The following is a 22,441-nucleotide window of genomic DNA, read 5'->3' on the forward strand; positions in this document are numbered from 1 at the left end:
CAGCTGACATTTAACTGGAAAAAGACATGTTACATCATAAACTGCTTCCAAAGACTACATGTAAATGCTAATAAGTATTTTTCTATTTTGCACAAATTCATCCAGCAAATACGGAAGGTTCTAACAGCCAAGTATCTCCAATGCTATGGCTTAGCAGTTTCTATATAAAGAGTAATAAAGTATGCCATGTCAGCCATAATATAACAAAAGAGCCAAGAAACAGATGTTTACAAGTATAGCTACAAGTCTACTTAAATATTTTTCAGAGTTAATAGAATTTAATGAGAAAGCTGTTTCATACAATCAATTTTCAATGCTCTGATTTCCAGCTCATCATCAAGTACTTAACTCATCCATGCCTCAAAGCCACTTGAACTTTAAGCATGATGCATAATGCAATGACTCCTGACACATTGAAAAATAATGCATGCTGACAATGGATTAGTATTACCCAATGAATTCACTTAAATTAGAAACTCATTTCAGAGCCCTTTTGGAAATATTGTTTTGAGGGTTTGTTTTTGCTCTGTTTTGTTTGCGTTTTTTTCAGTGTAGGCTTCTTAATCATCTAGTTGTTAGTTAGATTATTTTAACTAACATTTCATATTTTATGTTTGAAGGGGTTGTATTTCAACAACAAACTCCAGAGGGAGCATTTGATGTTATTTCCCCCTTAGATTTAGATCACAAACTAACAGACCAAAACTGCTAACAGAGCCAGACAGTGGAACATCGACCTCATATGTGGGTAAGTTTGTTCCATATTTATAATCTGAAAAAGACCCAAAAGGCATAGAGAAGATTATTTTCTGATCCTGCATAGTACTGATACATCTGAATGGTAAAGCATTTACACACCTCCCAACAGAATGACCTTATTCTGCTGAAGATGTTATAACTGGATCCAAAAGCTTTAGGCATTTAAAAAAAGAATAAATATATTTTATAAAGGGAACCTAAGATCGAGTGCAGATTTACCAAACTCAGAACAACGGTGGCTCAGTAGTTTTTGCAATGCTTCTCAGAGCATCCACACTGCTGTACACAAACACAGTATTTACTTACCACCAATACAAGTTGTTCTCTAGTTGAGCACATGTGTAAAGAGCACAACAGTGTAAAGAAACAATCCGTTCTCCCTGAAGCTCTGAGTATGTCTGTGCAGTGTGTTCTAATTTAGAGGCTACAGAACTTAAAGTTTCATCTACCCATGTAGCAACCTAAGGGAGAATAAAAGAAAGGAACAGAGAAGGTAGAGGGGAAAGAAAAAAAAAAGAAAAAGAAAAGTTGCACATCAGTTGCATTTCTAATGTAATATTTACTGGTTTTGTAAGGGGAGAAAAAATACCTCACCAAACAAAGAAACAATTATACACTTTGGAAATTTATCCCTACCATTATTTCTTTCCCCAAAAGAGCTTTTCAGAATCGTTTCCCCCTTAATTTCCAGCACTCAACCTTAACAAAAAAGGTTGGGAAAAAAATGGAGAAACCTGTCATAAAATATATAGACATGGTGGTGCCTTTACTAAATCAGTTTCGAGTTCACTCTAACTGGGCTGAAAAGCATATTTATCTGATTTACATTACATCACTGGAAGCTTCAATGTCCTTAGTTTTTCTGCTAATTCTCTACAGAACATTAACAAGCTTCTCTAGTCTCTAACCAGAGTCAGTTTCTACTGAAACAGCAAAAAGTGGAGTGTTTCAGATAATCAGGTAAACCAGGTATCTTTCCACTGTTTCTACTCTAAATCTGGTATCTTTTTAAAAAACTTTTTGCATTTCTACAAAACACCAGATGGGGACAAAAAGAAAGGAAGGAGCAAATGAATTAAGTAATTTCTAGTGTAGATGAAGCTGAAGAAACAACTTCTCTATAATATATTGCAAGCAATTGAAAAAACCCAGCTTTGTCAAATTCAGCAACCAGCAAACATTTCATACCTTGTTATTTTCCGTGGCAACAGTTGCTCTAATACTATTTGCAGAGAGAAGCACAATCTTTTCATTGGTTAACCCCAAGAACATGGCTCGTGGATGATGTAGTGAAGGATTCTTTAGAAAACAAAAAAGTATTTTAGATATTCAAAGCATATAAATAATTCTGAAGGGGAGTATTTAAAGCTATACCGCACCTGTGCATTTCTGTAAGGCTCTGATTCACTCCATTTCCACTGATAGAGTTCTCCTTTACTGCTAACAGCCACAAGCTCAGAATATAGAGCTCCTATAGAAATAAACTTTGTTCCATCCTACAAACACAGAAATATGAAGTCTAAGACAAGGATATTATAAATGCATCTATAAAAGCATGTAAATGCAAAACAAAAAAAATTAACTTGGAATTGGTTTTTTTTTCAGAGCACCCATGAATGTTGAACCTGAAAATAAAAACATATCCAAATTGTCTCAAGATTAGCATGCCCCCCCCCCCCCCCCCCCAAAACATCATTGCTTCTAATGATGAGTATCTTTAACTGACTCTCAGATTACAAGACACCACGTTTAAGTACTTCAGCCATCTGAGGGGAAACTGAACTCAGTCAGCCATTAAAAAAGTCCCACTATCCAGTACATTTATCGATCCTTTAAACTGGGAGACTTTTCGCCACAGAAGTTTAAAAGTGGAAACACTGTTAGTTTCATAAGTCTAGATTTACACTATTTTTTTACTGTTTTCATGCCCAGAAGTATGCATCCCAAAAGGTGTAAGTGTGCCCTTGAGTTACACAGAATTCATTCAATATAGCTCTTACCAAATTCACCAGTATTTTGGGAAAAGTAAAAAGCAGGAGGAAAGGACAGAAGCAATCACAATCAATTTTCTTTTATACCCTGAGAAGAGTGTCTAGAATTAGTTAAATCATTAGAGAACTATTTTGTTCTGGAGGGCATCTACCCACACAGCACAGAAGAAACACAAATACTAATCTACATCATGATTATTAATACATGCCATGGCATAAACTTTGCACATTCTGAGAAAGAACTGTCATCAGAACCTACTGTAGTCTAATGAGATGCATCTCTACTTCATTAGCATAGATGAATCTTCAGAAGTTAGCTGGCTAATGCCTCAGAGTTAAGTATGGAAAGCAATTAATTTTTGCTCCAAGACATGCTCATTTTGACTTTTCATCTTGTTAACGTATCTTTTAAAAACAAACAGCTTTGTACCAAAAACTGAATATTAGAGAGACGCGCCAATCAAATCTTTTCTCACCCTTCCATCAAAATATTAGCACTTGTGACCTAAGTGCTTCAGGAGCAATGCTACGTTCACCTCCAGAGGGCCATTCAACCCACTGCCCAAAGATGCATGAACACACCAGCTCTGTTTCTTTAAACCTGACACTCATGTTCAATTACAAATTCTGATTTCAGAACAGAGAAACACACTTGAAGATGATGCAGACTACCGACAAAATCTTAGTATCTCAATAGCTAAGCAGAACGTACCTACTTGAAAAAACTAAAGTCTTGGTTTGCATACAGTGAAGTAGGGAAAAAAAAAAAATCAGTCATACTTGTCATTACTACACTACAGGTACATATGGCTCTGATACACGTGGTGCAATGATACAGTGCAAATGTAGACCGACAGTACTACAGTGTAACAAGATTTGAAATCTCAGAATGTATTCATTGATTTGGATTTCTGAGCAGTTGATGACATTTATTTGGTGGAGAAAACTCAGCACCTGAGCAACTTGCCTATACACCACCAACCTCAGATTGCTGGTGAAACTGATGTATTTGGGAGCATTATCAGTTTTCCAAAAGTTTCACCCATCTCTCTCAGGTTGGTTACTTCACCTCCCACAAACAAAAGTTAACCACCCTCATCACAGCCTTCAACAGAGTTCTGTCCCAAATGCTAAAGGTCAAAATAATGAAAAATGAAGGAAAAATAATTGCAATCATGACTGGTTCTTTTCCAGTGGTTTCTTGTGTGCTTTAACTTGCCCCCTGGCTTACTGTCTTTTCCATTAACCTTTCAAGACCCCTTCATATTTTCCAAAATGGAAGAAACATCTGAACCGACCTCTCTGCTAAACCATCTCCCTCAGGATTTTCACCTTGAAGAATTTCCATTGGAAAATACTACCAACAAAAATTCATACTGGATTTATAGCAGAAAAGACACAGAATCATTTCTTATGAATGTTCAGCTGAAGGAAATGATAGAAAGTTTAATTACTTTTGAATAAAAATGGAAGGCCTTTCCAGTAAAACATGTTCATTTAACTGGAAGCCCAGAAGATAGGGCTTTATATGAGTGCTCATGCAAACAGCTAAGTGGGAAGCAGTTCAGTATATACAAGCTGCACAGACATACAGTTAGATATCACAGCAAAACAAACAAATAACCCCGACACCAGTAATAATGGCCATAGTAACATTACCAAAACACACGAGTCAGTATTCCAAATCTAAACTACATTTATTCTTTCATGTTAAATTCCTGAAACGTCTTACTACTCAAGCTACATTTTCTCCTTCTAAGCTAGGGGGACAAAAGCTGCCAACTTTCGCTGACAGAGAAGTTCAATGTTAGTAGACGAGGAATAACAAAATGAAACAAAACCAACAACAAACCCAAAATAAACAAAGAAAAAACACTTCAGACATGAAAAATCTGGTAGAGAGCAACTCCTAGACAAACATTCTTTTTAGGTTTCCTAATTTCTCAGTTTGAATGCCCTAAAGAAGACAATAGCATCTAAAAGTCATGCCGCTGTTAGCAGAAAAAAGCCTCTATATTCACCTCTGTTTTCAAGCTTTCTACCTAGATTTAGTCTGAAATGAACACAGACACAGAAAAATAATGTGTGACAGATTAAAAAAGCACCTCACAGATCCCCTGGACAGACAGAAAAGGGAACACTAGACCAAGTCAATGAAATTTGGTCTACTAAACATAGATGATCACTTCCATTCTTAGGAAGCTTTTTGGTTTGGTTGGTTGGTTTGGGTTTTATTTTATTTGGGTTTTTAAAAACTCATCTCCCCTAACATCTAGGTAATCCATAGAGATAATGACCATGGATACTCGATTACCATATACAGCTGGTGTTTCTACCACTTTTATCTCCTGCGGTAATTACTTCTTGCCTTGAAAATGGATTTAAGGTTACAAAGAAAAGCAGCAAATCAAAGACAAATGGATTTTGAAGGAGCAACCAAGTTACTGATCAACTCAAAATACAACTGTAAATAAATGCAGATTTTTACCACTGTAGTTTAAAAGCCCAATCCACTCAAACAGAAAGTAGTACTCAGAATAATAATGCTTATCAAAAAATGTTTCCTTGATGAAGCGTAGTTTAGATTGTTTCATTAGTTTCCTACTGCCAATTAAATGCTTTGAGCACCCAAGAAAATAAAAGAAACAGAAAAACCCCAAGCCTTATGATCTAAAGCAGTATTCTGAAAATGCATGAAGAAAATTAAAACAGTAGTAACAGAAGTGCAGCTATAAGAGTCGTTAATTATGTGCAATTTAACTAAGTGCATAATAATGAGTATGCTTTATTACATTATCTCACAAAACTAAGATGTGATAGTCGAAAAGGCAACTCACAGTATTTATTCAGAAAAAAAAAATAAACAGATCTATTGCACAGCATGCAAACCATAAGATTTTAAGAATTCCGTACCTTATCTGGCCACCACTGCAAGTCTTCTCCTAAAGAAACAGGACTTTGAACAGGTGTATTCTTCTTGTCCAGGTTTGGTTCCCCTTCCTTACTTGTTGAGCCTCTTTCATTATCAAATGAGGCTCCATCAAGCCACCTTCGTTCACGCAAACGTAAAACGGACTCACGTTCACGCAACAGCTCAGAGTCTCTCTCTAAGGGAAGAAGGAGAACTGGTATGCAATTGGGTCACACCAGTGGGATAAAAGTAAGCCACTCTCTAGTAAAGACCCTTCAGGATGCAACTAACAGCAGTTAATCTACTCACACAGATTAAAAATATAGTCCTGACATGCAACATTCAATATATTAACTCTTTCAAGAATATGTACTTTAGAATTACTAAACATAAAATAAGGTAGAAATAAAGGCTTACAGTTTTGTGCACTATGAAAAAATGCTACAGAAATTTCACTTGAATCACAAGAGGCCAAATACATTTAGCATTTCTATTTGAAGTTTTCTAGTACAATATGCAGTTTTGTAGTTTCATGAGTGTAGTTACAACAATAATCTTAAGTCTATACAGTCCGTCAGACAATTTTATGCAAACCAAAAAAGAGTATTTATTAGAGAGTTTCACAGCAACTTTCCCAGAAAAACAGTAATTTGAAAAGGTTAAAGAAAGCAAGCATTTAAAAAAGCTCTCATACGTGTTTGGCAATCCAGCCCCCTTTGTTTAAAGCAGTATTCTAAAGGACTGGATTTAACAAATTAAAGTGTATCTGCTTTGAGTAGATCAAATGAAAACTTTTCAAGAGTCAGACAAGTTTTTAAAGGGATCCTCACAGGAAAATATTCCTTACCAAAATTCTTCCCCTCCAACTGGCCTATAACTGTCTAAAGTCAGTACTCTGCAGTTCACTCATGCAGAAAATTTTTTTAAATCAGGTAATCAAACTAACTTTCCACAAGTCAACTATGCATGGAAAATAAGGAGTATAAAATTCATGGTAACGTCTTATATAGAATAACCTCTTATACAGAAAAACCTTAGAAAAGGGAAAAAAAAGGAGGAATTTAGGAGTTATGTCAGATGCTGAATATTCGCACATGCACGTAAATGCATTTAACCTATGAAGTACCTCACTTATGCTCACAAAAATGAACTGGAATTACATTTATGAGATGACTGCATTATTATATCATAGTTTCAATGCATTACGCCAAGTCTTGGGTCTTGTGCTGTATTAGACAAATGGGGAAGTTTTTACCTAAGCCAAACACAACACCCTGTCTTACAGATGTATTTCATATAATGTCCTGTACTTACTTTCTAGCAAACATTACATTGATCCCTGAGAAGTAATTTCATAACAAGAACTTAAATGTTCAGCAATTAATATATTAAAACATATTCATGAAAGGCAACAAAACTGTACTAAATAAACAATCACACCAGAGCTTGGACTAACAGTTTGGAAATACTCTAGATATTATGGCAATCAAAAAGATAGGAAATTGCTGCATGGTCTGTTATAAATCTTTCAAGTATATAATGCCTAAAAGAAAAAATGCCCTAACACTGCTCAGGGAGCTCTTTTTATCACCTGCCAATAGTTCTCCTTATCCAACTGTAAAAATACTTAAAAAAAGTAAAATTTAGATTTTTCTCTTCCTCCTTATTATCTAAAGTTCCTCTCATTCCATAAAGGTAGCTTCTGTCATGGAACAACTAAGGAAATGTGAACAATAGTGTACAAAGAGCAACCCAAAAGAAAGAAAGAAGAAGGAAAAAAAATAAGGAAAAGTATTAAGAATGCTGCCTGTCATTGATTATTACTAATTTTTGAGCCAAATTATGTATTTGTAATGCAATCTATGTATTAGTAGGTATATACACTACAGTTGAAAATAAACTTAACATGCAGTAATTTTATAACACCTTGCAACACCGATGATTAACAATTATATTTAAATTATATGACTACCAGTGTTCTTGCAGAAACTTACCTGCTAACAGTCAGAATTCATAAATAATTTTGATGAGCAGCAGTCTACTTCTCTACCCTATATTTGGCAACATATCAGTCTACTTTCACATTAAGTCAGCATCTAAACCACCAGCGTGTACTATCACTAGCTTTTTCCACAGCAAACTACTTATTACAAAGAAAAAAGGTGCAAAATTACCTCTGGATGAGCCTAGCCTGGAAAGTGATGAGCGCCGAAAGGATGGATAACCAAAGTAACTAATATCTTCTGAAAACATAGCATCAGCATCAATAATGACACTTGGGTGAGCAGAATGTATATCAGCATCCAGAAGAGACATAAGATCCTCTATAAGAGGAGACAAGGATCTTAAGTGAATAATCAGCTACTTAAAACATCAGCTAGAGAGACCATCAACTAAACAAATATCAAAACAAAAAAAAGTCCTATCTATTAATTGAATTTCTGCTCTTCAGATTCACCAGTGCAAACTCATGTGCCTCCTATGCAACCACATTTACAAACAAGCTTGGCGAACTAGTGAACAAAACCAGCTTCCCTGCAAGAACTGCTCTGTCACATACCTAACCACATTTCCCAAACAAGACTTTCCCAAAACATATTGTTCTGTATCCCAGAAATTCAAACTTTTGACCGTCACTTGAAAGAACAAAGTACTAAAATAAGATAGAGACATATACACACATGTGCACACACACTCATGCACGTGATGCAGACCTCCCAAGATGACCTAGAATGAAGGGAGGACAGAGCTGACGGGAGAAGGGAAGACAGAGCTGATGGAGAAGGGAGGACAGAGCTGATGGAGAAGGGAGGCCTTCGCTCAGCCACGTCTTTGACTGCATGTTTCTCCGTGGAATGTTTCTTTCAGAGAAAGATGTACTCATTTAATTCACAAGGTAGTAATTTGCAGCTCGCAATACAAAGCTTTAAATGGTAGCTACATGAACAACAACAGTTACCTGGAAAGAGCACAATATTTTAATACCATGCAGTTCAAAAAAAAAAAAAAGATCTAACCAAACCAAAAGGTTGAACTTAAATTAAATACTGTGACTGCCCTAGCTTCTATGTCAGAAAACTTGAGTTTCCCTGAAGTAATAATCATCATTAAAGTGAAAAACAATCTCCTTCCATTAACTAAACTAAAGCTTCTATGCACACACAAAAGAGGCTACTGGAAATTCATGTGACTTATTTAAGGCCAGCAATATGGACTGTCAAAGACAACTAAATGTGACCACCACCTTGCTACAAAAGGGCAGTCCTACTTCCCTCCTTTATCCCTGTGGCAGGCACAAGGGGGGACAAGGGGGCATTTCTAAATCTACAACCAGTGCATTCACCTGGCTTGAAACAGAAGTTCACTGGGTATAGAAGTAAGGTGGGAATGGATCTTCAGACTGTGTTAATGGAGTAATCAGAGCCCCAAACTTGGAGCATCACCACATGCTACAAAGCTGACCAGTCCCTACTGCTTGCTGCCAAAGGAAATAGCTCTGCATTTCCCAAACCTCCAAGCAAATCTGACTTAAAAAAACAGGCTCCCCAAATTATGTTTCACTAGCCCAAAAAGGCCCAAAAATCTCACTCCCATGCACAGGAATGGCAGGATAGCACCTTCTGGCAGCAGGAAAACCTCATTTGCTTCAACCACCCATGAAGCTCATGTCAGGCTATACACAGACTCTCTTCAGGAAACTTGGAAGGAGCACGCAGAATTTCTGCGCATCCAGTTCTCATCTCTATCTCATAGGCATAAAACAAAAAAGTGGCTAGAAAACAAGCATCCTTAACAGCAGAATCTGATTATTATGGGTCTTTTTCTCAGTGTCTGGAATGAAATGGAGGGAGGAACACAAAGTAGAGGGTATCCAAAAACTAAAAAGGAGCTGGTATTAATTCACTTAAGACTTTCACATCCCTGAACATCAGAATATTCATCCTTGTATTTCTAAACTCTCATCTACTCTCATCAACACATACCACCGACTGTCCACAGAAAAAGAGCACTGTAAACCAGTGAGCACAGTGGATTCAAGGCAAGACCTACATAAATGCTTTTTGCATTAATTAAGTAATCCACTCAAAAGTAGGCTGTGCTTCTAAAAGCACACCATTTGGGACTCCATAGTTCACACAGTACACTTTAGAAAGTCATCCATGACAGACTGCTTGGAAATCTTAGAAAGAAAATTCACATTTGGCAAACAGGTTCTATCAAAACAATTCAGCTCACTCAGAGTACCCTTACCCTGCCTGCTACTGGCTTTTCACAACAATAAAGCTGCAGTACACCTCACCTTCAGCATCAACTCATAAGTAACAAACTTTCAGAGCTGGCAACTTGGAAGAGATTCTGTTGCATATCCCAATATTGACATACTGCTCCCTCCTCCCACAATCATCTTTTCCTAGGTAAGCTCCAAACCCCACACAGTCCAGCAACTAGTTCTGATATCTTATGGTCAGTGCCAGGAAAAAAACTAAAAAGAACTCTGTTCTCTTTCTAGGAACCAAATTGCCCAGTACAGAAAAGAACTTTCCACCCTCACTCAAAATGGACACAACTGGATTTTTTTAAGGTAAGCTATGTGAGGAAACCCTCTTGACAGAAAACACATACTAACTTGTGACACGCACACACACATCTTCCACCAGGTCAGGCATCTTGAGTTTAGCTGTGTTTCCAAAAAAACAAAAAACAAAAAAAAAAAAAACAAAAAAAAAAAAAAAAAAAAAAAAACCAAAAAAAATATTTCAAGCTATCAGATGTAAGAACCAAAACTATGAGGGTTTGGGCTAAATACGCATTAAGATGAGTAACGAAATGAAGCCTTTTCTTACCCTCTTATTTCAGCTTCAAATCAGATTTTAATTTTCTTCCAGTATTTCTGAAAGAGATCCCCCTTCTTCCATTTTCTATATCAGCAAAGAAAGGTGCTAAAACCAGTAGGGATAGGAGCCAAATCCACTCCCCTTCAAACATCACTGGAATTTTTTTAGCGCTGTGAAAACACAGATACTGCAAGGCTACATCCAGTTTAAGAATCCAGAGTTTAAAAAAACAAAAGAAAACAAAATTGAAAAAACAAAAACACCACACCAGAAAAAAAAAAAACAAAACATTTTCTATGTCTTTATTTTCCTGCTCTTCAGACAAATCCCATGGGATTCCATCATTCATCTCTTGTGCTGTTTTAGACCAGAATCAGACTGCTCCCTTCACATCTAGGTGATACTTCCGATGAACCTATTTTCATAAGAAAATATCTATGATTCACTACTAAATACTGCAGAAAATTGGAAGGAAAAGGATATCCAGTTCAAATGAAAAAAAAACAAAACAAAAAAATACCCACACCAAAAAAAAAAAAAACCTAGTTTTCAGTATGCACATAAGCAGCAATTCAAACAGCATTATCACTGCATTCGTTAACTGAAGGCATTACTTAGATCAATTCTGATCTCATGCAGAGCTCACTTTAAACCTTTTACCCTTAAAGGGACAATCATAAGTTCTCTCCCCTCTTCTCAGCTGCACACCTTTCTGAAATATTCAAGTATTCAGTGTGTTCAGTACCTCCTCCTCTTTCAAGTTTGGATTAAATTGGCAAAACTGTGACAGTGAAGGAAGAGAAACATTTGTTTAGGTTTCCTAGGAAACTAGACTAAAACAGAACTCCAGAATTCATTCTTGATAATATTTATTCAAAATACTACCCAACTTGAAGTTCAAAAAAATCAGAGAATAAAAAACAACCCAACAACAAAGAAAACCAAACCACAACAACAAAACCACAAAAATCCCCCAACCCCATTATCTAATTGTTTCCCCCAAAGGCAAACCACTGAGCTGATCCTACACTACACTGCAGTTCCCATCTCCCCTCACTGGAAGCCAGCACAGTAAGTCCTGCTGTGATACCAGCCCATCTCTCTTCCCTGCAAAGCAGCCTGGATGTTGTCAAACCCACATTTCACAAGTCCCACTAGCGAGAACCCACTGTACCATGCAGAAGTTACTGAGCAAATATGCACTCCTCTGAACTACACAAACACACAATATTTTAACATCTAGAGCATCTCTATTAACAGAACATAAAGTCCACAAGAACCTTATAATACAACTTGGTATGAGCTCCACAGAAGCTGCTGACTCTTTCCTATGCTAAATTATCTTATTCTACATATTTTTACCTCGATTATTCTCCTTATGAATTTGTTATTAAACAAATGAACCCACAGTCCTCTCTGCTAAATATCATAAAACAAAAGAAACAGGACTAAAAATCAAAGTACACTGGGATCCAAAAATAAATATTTAAGATATTGATAGCAATTGATAGCAATTTATACAGAAAATTAACGTTCTGCTCTTCACTTAAGACATTCTGAAGAATTCAGGAAGGATTGAAACATGGTTTTTGCTACCTCAAAAAAGTCAGATGCGTAACATTTACAGTACTAAGTGAAATCATCAAAACTGATATATTAAGAAATTATGATCCACTAAACAACTTGGAAAGTATCTCAGCTTATTAACGATTTTATGATTATTTTTTAAATCATATGTAAAGTGCTTTAAAAAAAGTTTTTCCAACTTGGAAACCTTAGAGAGGTAACACCCCTAAATTTAAGGGTCACAAAGCATCAGACATACAGAAGACAGAAAGACAAAATTAACATATGATTTTCATTGAAATGCAAGAGCCTCAAAAGTCCAGAGACAAATTCTGTCTTGTCACTTGGGGGCTTTTTGTGCTTGAAATGAAAATCAAAAAGCTTTAAAGCAAAATTTGGCCTAATTTTAAAGAAGGTTCTTTATCTTTCAGAACAATAAAAAAGCCTAACAATTGAATGCATATAGCATTTATCAGTTAACCAGTTTTCTCTGATGATGTTATAGTTCCAAATGGCCATCCAGATGTGAGATGACGAGTGAAAGCAAGAAGACTGCAAAGTTTCTAGAGCAAAATACTTTTATAAAGAGCTATATGCAACTTTCTCTGTACATTTGGTTTTCCTGAAAACTAGCTTGCATGGGCATGTGACACAAGCAAAGCTGATAATTTTTACTATTCAATGTTTCAACGGTAGAGTCATGACAGCACTGCCTAGAGTTCAGCTAGATTTCTGGTCAGTTTTGGACACCAAACTAATTGCTGTGCAACAAACTGATTTTCACCCATAAAACTTAAGACAGAGAAGGTATGCACATTCTACAAATCAGAAATTACATCTTTGAAGACTGGCGTTAAGACAGATCAAGTGTCATTTCAGTCATCATTTCCATATCTTTTCCCATAAAAACTGGGAAAAAATCAGCCCCATTTCTCTGTGGGGTAAATTAGGGGGAAAATCCAATTTTAGGACTGAAATCCCTTACAGGAAACTTACTCTGAACAGGGAAGAAGATTTAAAGATTAAGCCAAGGAGAAATTTATTTTCTGGACATCCAGTGAGGACATTGAAACTCTGAATACTTCTTAAACCCATCTCAAATAGATGAGACTCACAGACTGTAGTGGAGGCACCTTCAAATAAACATTACCAGTCACAGGCTGTCAGACAGTCCCCATTAATTGATCCTTAAGATCACAAGAGATTCTCAGAGAACAGTTAATGCTGTAGAAGGTTGGTTAGTATGGTCAAAAACAGTAATTTACAGTACAAGTTCCTAACTATGATTTGTCCTCAGAAGGCTAGTTCTGAAGGAATGCATTTGGGTATGCTTAAGACTAAGAAGTGCTTTGAACACATGGAAACCTAGGAGAATTTACCCCCTCCAGTGCATCTGTGTCTAATGTTATTAAGCTGATCACTAAAAAAGAAGACTGAGATTAAAGATTTTCACCCCTTTCACCAAAAGGTTCTTGATTCTACAGCAAATTAAAGATGCTTGACAGATGCAACTAAAACTAGAAGAAGCAAAATGAAATGCAAAGTTTTTGTTACAGAAATTAAAAAAAACCCATTCTCTAATCACATGACTGACAAGATAAAGATGGACGAAGCCCATGAACCTTCCTGGTGAACCAGATGAGCAGAAAAAAAACAAAAAGCAACCATTTATTAGAAAAATATCAAAATATCATTTTGACACAGAAGAAAAGCTACTATGGAGTCAGAGCTCAGACGTGTTCTTTCCGTGCAGTGCAACTAACACAACACTGAATTTGGCTGCTATGTTTTCAAATCTGTTCACTCAGCAAGAAAAGACTGTCTAAATTATTTAGCCAACATAAAAGAAGATTCAAAGTCGTTTATAAAAAGCAATTTTATGGGACAGACAGTATTTCAAAAATATCTGCATTTATATTACAGGATTTTGCCATTATAGCCAGAACAGCATTTATAAGGGGAATGTGAGATGAAGAACAAATTCTGAGTCTAACTGTAATCACTGTAAACTGTTTTGCCCTCTATTAGGGCCTCTTGTTTTTAAAAATCCATATAACTTTTGCTCTAAAAACTTGTATAAATATTAAGAACATGTGTTAGTAGTGGAAAAAAAACATGCAAGTCACTAGAAAATTTTAGAATTAGCTTTTATGAGCAAGCCACACAGCAGTATCAGCATCTCATTGAGCAGCAAAATAGACAAAAGTAATGCTATTGTTACAAAGCCTGGGATCCTAAAAGAAAACATAACTTCGATGCCCCCCACAAAGAGTATCAACAGTTATTGTTCAGTGGCTATTCTAATCCCTCAAGACATCCCAGTCCATCTTTTGTTTTGTGCATCTTTAGACTTTGTTCCTATAAGCAAGAATTGTCTTCGCGTGCACCTTGCACAGCACAGAGCTCACTGTCAGTACTTAAATACAGAAAAATAAGAACACACTGGCAATTTTTTATCAAAAGCTGCAGGATACAAACCTCCTGGAAGATATGATTCACTTGCTGTGTCATCCCCATCATCTCCATCTTCATCATCACGGCTCAACAAATTATTTACAGCAAGGTTTACATCAAGATTTGTTCGTTGAAGTTCTCGAATAATAATACTTCTGGACTTCCCTTGTAAAACAACTTGTGCCTGTAAGATCAGAGTGAATTGGTTACTGGTCATTCTCAGCTCACCAACCACTATTCATAAGGAAATGCTTAATTCTAAAAGTCCAGTAAGAATCAAAAGTCAGTAACAGTACATACAGACACAGGCTTATATCAGTTTTTCACAGTATCCTGTACTTGATATCCAGCCTTCTCTCAGTTCCAGCTAGGCCAGCTTTGGCATCAAATTTCCTAATGGAATATTAGAATCTACTTCTTGGAATGTTTAATGCTGTAATTAAATAATAAGCAAAATCCGGTTTTGAGAGTGTTCTGTACGTTTCTATAAAAGTGTTTAAACTTAGTATGTCAATCAACAGAGTTTTCAATCAATTGCTGTGCCAGAACTACACCTCAATCCCTGTCTTTTACACTGATTTCTCTTTTCACTGCTCTTCAAACAAAACCACCTTAATGACTCTGTTTTTCTCACCATTCTGTTTCTAAAGGCTTATCATCAGCAGTTTCTGCAACATTGAAGTTTTAATTAACAAAGTGCAAATGCAGATAAAACCTTCCAAACAGATGCAATGAATTTACAAAAAAACAGGAACTCTGATTTATTCAACTAAGCCTACCACTCAGTGCACTTTGTTTTTCCAGACTAGCCTCTAGTGAATGTCAGAGATGATGAGAGTTTTGAAAGTTCACAAACAAAAGAACATAAGAAACAAGTACCAAGTATTTTCACAACAGAATAAAAATAAAGCACCAAGTAAAATGGTCTGTTGGCAAGCAAAGAAAAAATAAAAAAATGGGATATTCTAATAGCATGCAAAGGTATGTTTTTTGTTGCAACATTCTATGCCAGCAGTTTACAGATTTTTGAGACCTCCTAGAATCTACAGACCATCTGCAAAGATCTTTCCCATCATAGATCTTTCCTATTGCTCTGCTTTAAAGTTACCTCAAAAATGTTTTAGACACCTTCTGTTTTAAAGGTAAACAAAGTATGCTATTTAAAAAATAAAAGAAAGAAAAAGAAGGCAAGATATTAAGCAAGGGAAATAAAGCAGATTATCTTTGGCCTAGCAACTAACAACTGTATTTCAAATGTTGACCAGCAACTAGTTCTAAGCTAGTAGTTAAAATGTGTTAACTATTTTGAATAGGTCACGTATTTTCAATGTATTGTTTTCTTCAAATATGGAGGAAAATGTTTTAACAGACTTAACAGCTTGTTCAGACTTTAGTGCATTAAAAGGCAAAAGCAGAGCAACTTATACACAACATTCATAAAAGTCATATTTATAAAAAATTAAGCTGAGGTGTCCATGAAGAAAAATCATCAGTATTTTAAAGAGAATAAATAAATTTTGTCTTTCATTTACATCTGAAATGGATAATTCCTTCAATCAAACACGAAAAAAAAAGTCTATCTTTGTTACATTCCTTCAAGAAACTTAACATTTGATACTATTATCAAATATTTTATTTTCTCACTGAATCTCTCCTCTGCAACCAAACATGGCCTTCCTCATCTGCATTAAACATATATCTTGTCTTAGGGGACATTTGGGAAATGATAATTCTAGAATTCAAAAGTCTATCACTTCCACTATGTATTTTAAAAAAAAAAAAAAAAAGGTCAGCTAAGGAAAGCTAATTTCTTCAACTGCATGCCATTACTCCTTGGAGAATAAGCACTGCTACAACATATTGTCGTATGAGAAGCTCTCCAAGTTTTTGGCAACAAGCAGTTTCTATTTCACATACCTGTGAAATTAGTTCCTCTGGAATGACTGATGCTGGAATCACTGGCTGTGGTTGACTCCCCAGCAGTCCAGATCCTCTATCACGTCCTGTGCGTATCACTCTGGTCTGCCTTCGAGAGTCTCGAGCTCCAGCAGACGATCTACCAGAAGATCCTCCTCCACTTCCACCAACCCCTGAACTCCAGCGACTTCTAGAAGATTTGGATTATTTATTGTTTTAATACAGCAGCATACTTTGGGGATTACTTCAAGAGTCTTTAGTTTTAATATTAATAACTTATAAACAGTCTCTGAAAAATACTGCAGCTTGACTTCACAGACAAACACTATAAAAGTAACTCTCAAAACTAGAAAGAACGAGAACACCAGGAAACTGATAAAATTCTGAAATATGGAGGAGAAATTAAAAAAACAGGACTCAGATTGGAACTTGCACTCTTTCCTAATCATAGCCACATGGATGTGTACATGTATAAACACATATAAGGATCAATTCCCAGATTTTCTAAAAGCAACAGCATAACATTTAACACTCATCTGTCAATTTCTTGCTATAAAAGCACACCTACACCAACTTCACTGTCAGAAGATGACTGTACTTGGGTGGATCTTCTAAAGATTGAGATACTTGATTTACATTAAGAAATTGGTTCAGATTACATTGGAAAAATCAAGTAATCTTCTCTACTGCAAAAGAAATCTTACACTAGATAGTTCTCTGATCCTCAGGGAGTTTTCAAGAGACACTCAACTTTTTACCTATTCCTGTTGCAGAAATCAACATCAACTGCATACATTGCAAAAATGTGCCTGAACTGACTAAACAGTTTCTTTGTTTCCATGAACCAGCATCAAAATAAGGCAACAAAAAAAAAAGACAGTGATCTGTAAAAATAGACATCTCACCATCATTACAACTATCCACTAATAATTATCACCACAGACATGTGTCAACTGAATCTGCTCTGAATTTAAGACAAGATAATCTGCTGCCATGAAAGACAAGAGACTCTAGTTTGTTCTTCAAGGTTAACTAGGCTTTATCTTGTAATACATCTTAAAGGAATTTGGATATGGTATTACTGCTACTTAATAATCGGTATCAGCAGAACCCTCCTGCTATCAACCACTTCAAGTCTCAAATGCCTTTCAAGAAAAACAATTAAGATCAGACATGAAAATAAAGACATGTTCTCTGAAACAGTATCTAATAAATTTACATGAAAATTCTATCATATGAGGCTATTATAAGCTAATTAAATAAGAATACTTGTCTTACACTGTATGCCTTCAGTTGATTACTAGCACCTTTTTAATTGGGTTTTCTTTTTCCTCCTGACAAGAACCTGCAACCACAGAGTAACTCAAGTGTCTGCTTAAAACAAGGCCCTGTCAGACACATCTGTATTTTTAGAATTCTAGCTAGTGACCGCACAGCCAATGACAAGACGAAAAGCACTTCAATTATGTCTTTAGGAAAAGTCTTGTCTTATGAGATAGAAAGAGAATTTAAAAAAAATACTACTGAAAACAGAAAAAAAACCCAACAAAGAATGTGACATTTAAAACTAAATGAACCACTTAAACTGTTCTAAAGGTGGGAAGGTGGCTGAGAGGAAAAGAACAGGGCTGAGGAGAAGTCAAATTCTACCTAAAGCAACTCTCAATTCAACCCTCTGCAGGGAGGTATGGAGTTAAAGAAAAAGTTCTGTATTGGATATTAATACTTACTACAGATGCATTTTCTACTTTAAGTTATAAGCTACCAATGGCATAATTTAGACATCTAACAGTCAAAACCATTTTTATTTGTGTAATAATTCAAATATTCCCTGGGTGTCCTAACACAGTCCTGTTAAGGAGAATAAGGACACAGCCATTGCTATTAAAGCCATCTAAACCAAAAATAAATATTAACATAAAGCAGGAATCTTTCATTTCATTTCTGTTCACCTACTAGTCTATCATATCTCTCCACTGTGCAGCAGCACACTAGCAATTTTCCAAATCCACTTATCTACTCTAATGGCTTCACAGTTTGAATGGCTTTAGATTCAATTTATTAAGATAATTATTCCCTCCATTTAACAGACTAGTTATAGTGCCTACTGCTAGTCTAGTAGCAGTGACTATCTAGTTCAGTGACTTTTAACTACCTAGCTCTGAAACATTCAAGAGAAGACATTAGGACCACTTCAGGGTTGGTCTCTAAGATTCAAATAATTTTAACACATCATGCTTAGATGAGAATAATGAGGTAAAAAACATGTTACACATTCCACAGTAAGTTCTTAAACATGACAATACTAGTTTGTCTTTGAAGTTTAACACATGGATTTTTAGGTTCAGATGCATAATGATTTCAGAAAAAATTTGGGAAGGTTATGGATTATTCTTCACGCAACTAAGGCCCAAATGAAATTAGGTTATTTGGTAATAAATAAACCAACAAATTTTCTGGAAATTCATAGAAAATATGCTCCTTCTTAACAAATTATTCACATGCAGAAACTACAGTTCTCCTTACTACAGGTAGTAACCTTAGGAAGCAGCATAGTTAGCATGTCTTATAAAAACATGTAACAAAGATATTACTGTCATTATGGAATGAAAATTACATTTTTATAGAAAAGGGACACCATCAATTTTAAAACTAATGACAAGAAATCTTGATCTATACAGTACATTTTGTGTACAGAACAATTTTAAAGGCTCTGAGAAACAACCTTTTCCAAATGCTCCTTTTTGATTACTACGTATAGGACCCTAGCTATCAACACACCACTCATGACTTGGGGCAAGGGAGTGAAAGGCACAAAACAATGGAGCACATAATGAAGTTCTTCCTGCATAAATGCACTCATTTCACATTATGCTTCTAGCCTATCATGGTTTAAATTGATAGTGTCCCTCTAAAAGACTGCTTTTCAAAAATCAAGAAACTAAAAAAACATTCAAAAGAAGACAGCACAGCCTAAACCAAGTTATTCTTCACATATATATGAAGAACTCTCTGTATCCTATGTGCTGAAGGGTCACTTAAATGTCTTGTTATTTTAACCAAGTCAATCAAGGCTTTTTTGTTATACCCTACCTACACAACTGCTGTGATTATACGTTCCCTTAGACACACTGCATACAATTCATATATGTGTATACACATATACTCAAATATGGAACAAACAGATTGCAGCCTCAATCCTATCAAAACTTACCCAAGGGTGTTGCCTGCCAGTCTGCCCAGAGTTTCAGAACCAGACAGAAACCATGGGGAGTCACTAGTCCTGCCTGGCCTGGATGTCCTTCCTGCCCCTGAGCCACTGCTCAACTTTGAACTGAAAGTAAAAGATGGTAAATCAGTCACAAAACAATCCCAAATGGGTTAAGAACAAGACCTGGAATCCCAGGTTGAAATTCTCAGGGACTTAGTCTGGTAACATACCAGCTTAAGCAACACCCTTGGGGAATATTCCAAACTAATCTAACTGTATATTAAGAGAAAAAGAAAGTGGAAAGCATGCCTAACAGATCTTACGTACATCAGTAATCCATAATAGCACAGTTGCAAATACATATTAAGCTAATTAATGATTTGAGTTAGCCACTGTGCTAAGTTTACATGTACATTAGTGTGTATGTACAAGCTGTAATCAGCAGTTCAATCTGTAAACCTGAGCCTGAGTATGCTACTTCAATATGAAGTGGTTTAAATTCAAATTTGAACCATTAATTAGTCCTATTGAGGGGGACTTACCTGGACCAAGGACCACAGGTCTAGAAAGTGAGCCTTGCCAGATGGGACCGTTTTCAGAGTGGACTCTACATTAAGCTCTAAACAGTTCAACACAGCTTCTTTCTTAAAAATAATTTTTGGAGTAGTTTGTTTATTGAAGTTCAAGAGAGACTGACTCACTTTTTTTCCGAATCATGTATCAGAATCACATGTACTATTTCTTCCTATACCAGTTTGTCAAGCTAGGCTGTTTGGCTGCATCACCATAACCATTGTGTCTCTACTCAAAGTATCATTCCAAAACCTACTTTGAAAACAAACAAATAAAAACAAAACCAGAAAAGCAGCCAAGCTGCTTATTGCATTCATAAAGTAGCCTAGAAGAAAAGCATTTCTTACCCATCACTATTCTCAGGTTTACCCAATTCCAATCTGTCTGGTTGAACTGAAAAACCAATCCTGCAGACTCTACCATCCTGTATTTAGAACAAGAAAACCAAGTGTTCAAAACTGAAATGTAAGTCAAGTTTACAAAAAAAATTAAAACACAAGTCTTCAGTTACTGAAGAGTGTTAATCAATTTAATGTTAGAATAACTAATTTTAACTACATGATATCAAGCTTGTTACCTGAGAAGATTTCAGCAACTTACCTCCAGAAGAAATGCAGCATGATTTGGTCCCACCACACACTGTTTAATAGTGGCCTGCTCCAATACATTCAAAGGCGGGTGGCTGAAAATAAAAGATTCTTCACATTAAGAAGTCATTTAGTGATGAAGATTTTAATAATATAATTTATCATTACTGAGAACCTCACATTTTCTTCCTGTGTTATCTGAACCGTGTCACCTGAAGCATTTCTGGACTTCACTATCAGTAGCATTGAGGATTTCTAAGGCTCCATCACCTACAGTACCAACATCTGCTTCTTTTTGCTGTTAGAGAAATTGTACTTCCCTAAATTATTTAGAGCAGTATGTGATATGCCTTACCTGTTTAAATTATATTTGTTCAGCTTCTCTGAAACTTCCCTTAATCTGAAACAGAAAGAAATGAAGCTGTTACTTGATGACATACCCCACAGTCCCCAACATCCACTCACACAGCATATTTATGATGTTATGGGAACAACTTACCACCACATTTATTCAAGTTTAATATAAACACTACTTGGTGTTGGAAGGCTGTTTAAGAACTGGATAGTGTTCAGCTTCAAATTAGGTTTTTGTTTTGGTGGTTTTTTGTTTTGGAGTTTTACCCTTGCCACAGAACCAATGTTTGCTTGCACTTCTGTGTGTTTTACAAGTCGCTATCAAAAACCACAACTCCTTCCTTGTTACAACCATTTACAACTTCATGCACAAAATATACATATAAAACAATGACCACGAACTGAAGATATACTTGTATTTCCTTGTATAAGTTTGAACACAGTATCCCAGAGGAAAAAGCATTAATCTTCTAGGAAATCCAAGTATGTGGCATGTGAGAGCCAAAAACATGACAGTAAATTCCCCAAAATAGAAAACACAAGGAAACAGATGAGCCAACAGCAAAAAGGGACAAAAACAAATTCTGACTAACAGAAGAAACAATCCAAAGAAACATCACTATTTATAGGGTAATGTAAAACATTACCTTAACTAAAGGTAAACAATGTTTCCAGAAGTTCAAAATATCAGAGCATAAGAAAGGGCCAACACACATACCACCGCGGCTTACAGGATATTGTGTCCAGAAGTAGAAAGCAACAGAGTAATTTCTAAACTAATTTCTAATCCAAAAATCCTCTACAGACAACAAAGACACGTCAATACTATCAGGCAGGCGTGTCAATTAAAGCCTGGGTTCCTTTCTTCCCAAAGGACATAAGCAATCTGAAAAAGCCCCTGAAGAGTTTCCAATTATAATCAGAGTATTTGCTTTATATCAAGATATAAAATCGAGACAAATTCTGTAAAAACCGTGCAAGGTCTTTGTAATTAAGATTTTAAAAATATCGTATTTGGTACCATGCTCATCCTAGCATAAATCCACACACTTTTCTAAACCTAACAAAAAGACAGGCACACCAGCACTGTATTCCTCTGTTTGAATCCATCTCTTTAAATCCTTCATTTTTACTTGCTTCATTTCAGTTTCTACACACAAAGGACAACAGACTTCAGATACTTGCAAACCCTGAGCATAAGAAAACAGACTAGAGGTTCAAACAGTGAAATCTTAACATTATCAACAGTGTTTAAAGTATTTTCCAGAGGGAAACAAAAATAA

General features: G+C 35.9%; 1 protein-coding gene across 8 annotated transcripts in view; it reads right to left on the reverse strand.

Annotated features, from left to right (window-relative positions):
* Window positions 1–22,441, reverse strand: part of UBR5 (ubiquitin protein ligase E3 component n-recognin 5) — an 84,662-nt gene that overhangs the window by 46,052 nt on the left and 16,169 nt on the right. For 6 of the 8 annotated variants that reach the window (XM_062490688.1, XM_062490677.1, XM_062490666.1 and 3 more), the window contains exons 2-12: window positions 21,160–21,204; window positions 20,818–20,899; window positions 20,565–20,641; window positions 19,648–19,767; window positions 16,434–16,623; window positions 14,541–14,700; window positions 7,836–7,985; window positions 5,664–5,857; window positions 2,139–2,255; window positions 1,948–2,058; window positions 1,066–1,220 (exon numbers count right to left, since the gene is read on the reverse strand). In XM_062490688.1, the coding sequence (XP_062346672.1) occupies window positions 1,066–1,220; window positions 1,948–2,058; window positions 2,139–2,255; window positions 5,664–5,857; window positions 7,836–7,985; window positions 14,541–14,700; window positions 16,434–16,623; window positions 19,648–19,767; window positions 20,565–20,641; window positions 20,818–20,899; window positions 21,160–21,204 (1,401 nt within the window). Of the gene's footprint in view, window positions 1–1,065; window positions 1,221–1,947; window positions 2,059–2,138; window positions 2,256–5,663; window positions 5,876–7,835; window positions 7,986–14,540; window positions 14,701–16,433; window positions 16,624–19,647; window positions 19,768–20,564; window positions 20,642–20,817; window positions 20,900–21,159; window positions 21,205–22,441 lie in introns of all 8 variants that reach the window. The other 2 variants (XM_062490697.1, XM_062490706.1) reach the window with 2 other exon arrangements.

This window comes from Cinclus cinclus, chromosome 1, assembly GCF_963662255.1.
Source record: "Cinclus cinclus chromosome 1, bCinCin1.1, whole genome shotgun sequence".
NCBI classification, from domain to species: domain Eukaryota; kingdom Metazoa; phylum Chordata; class Aves; order Passeriformes; family Cinclidae; genus Cinclus; species Cinclus cinclus.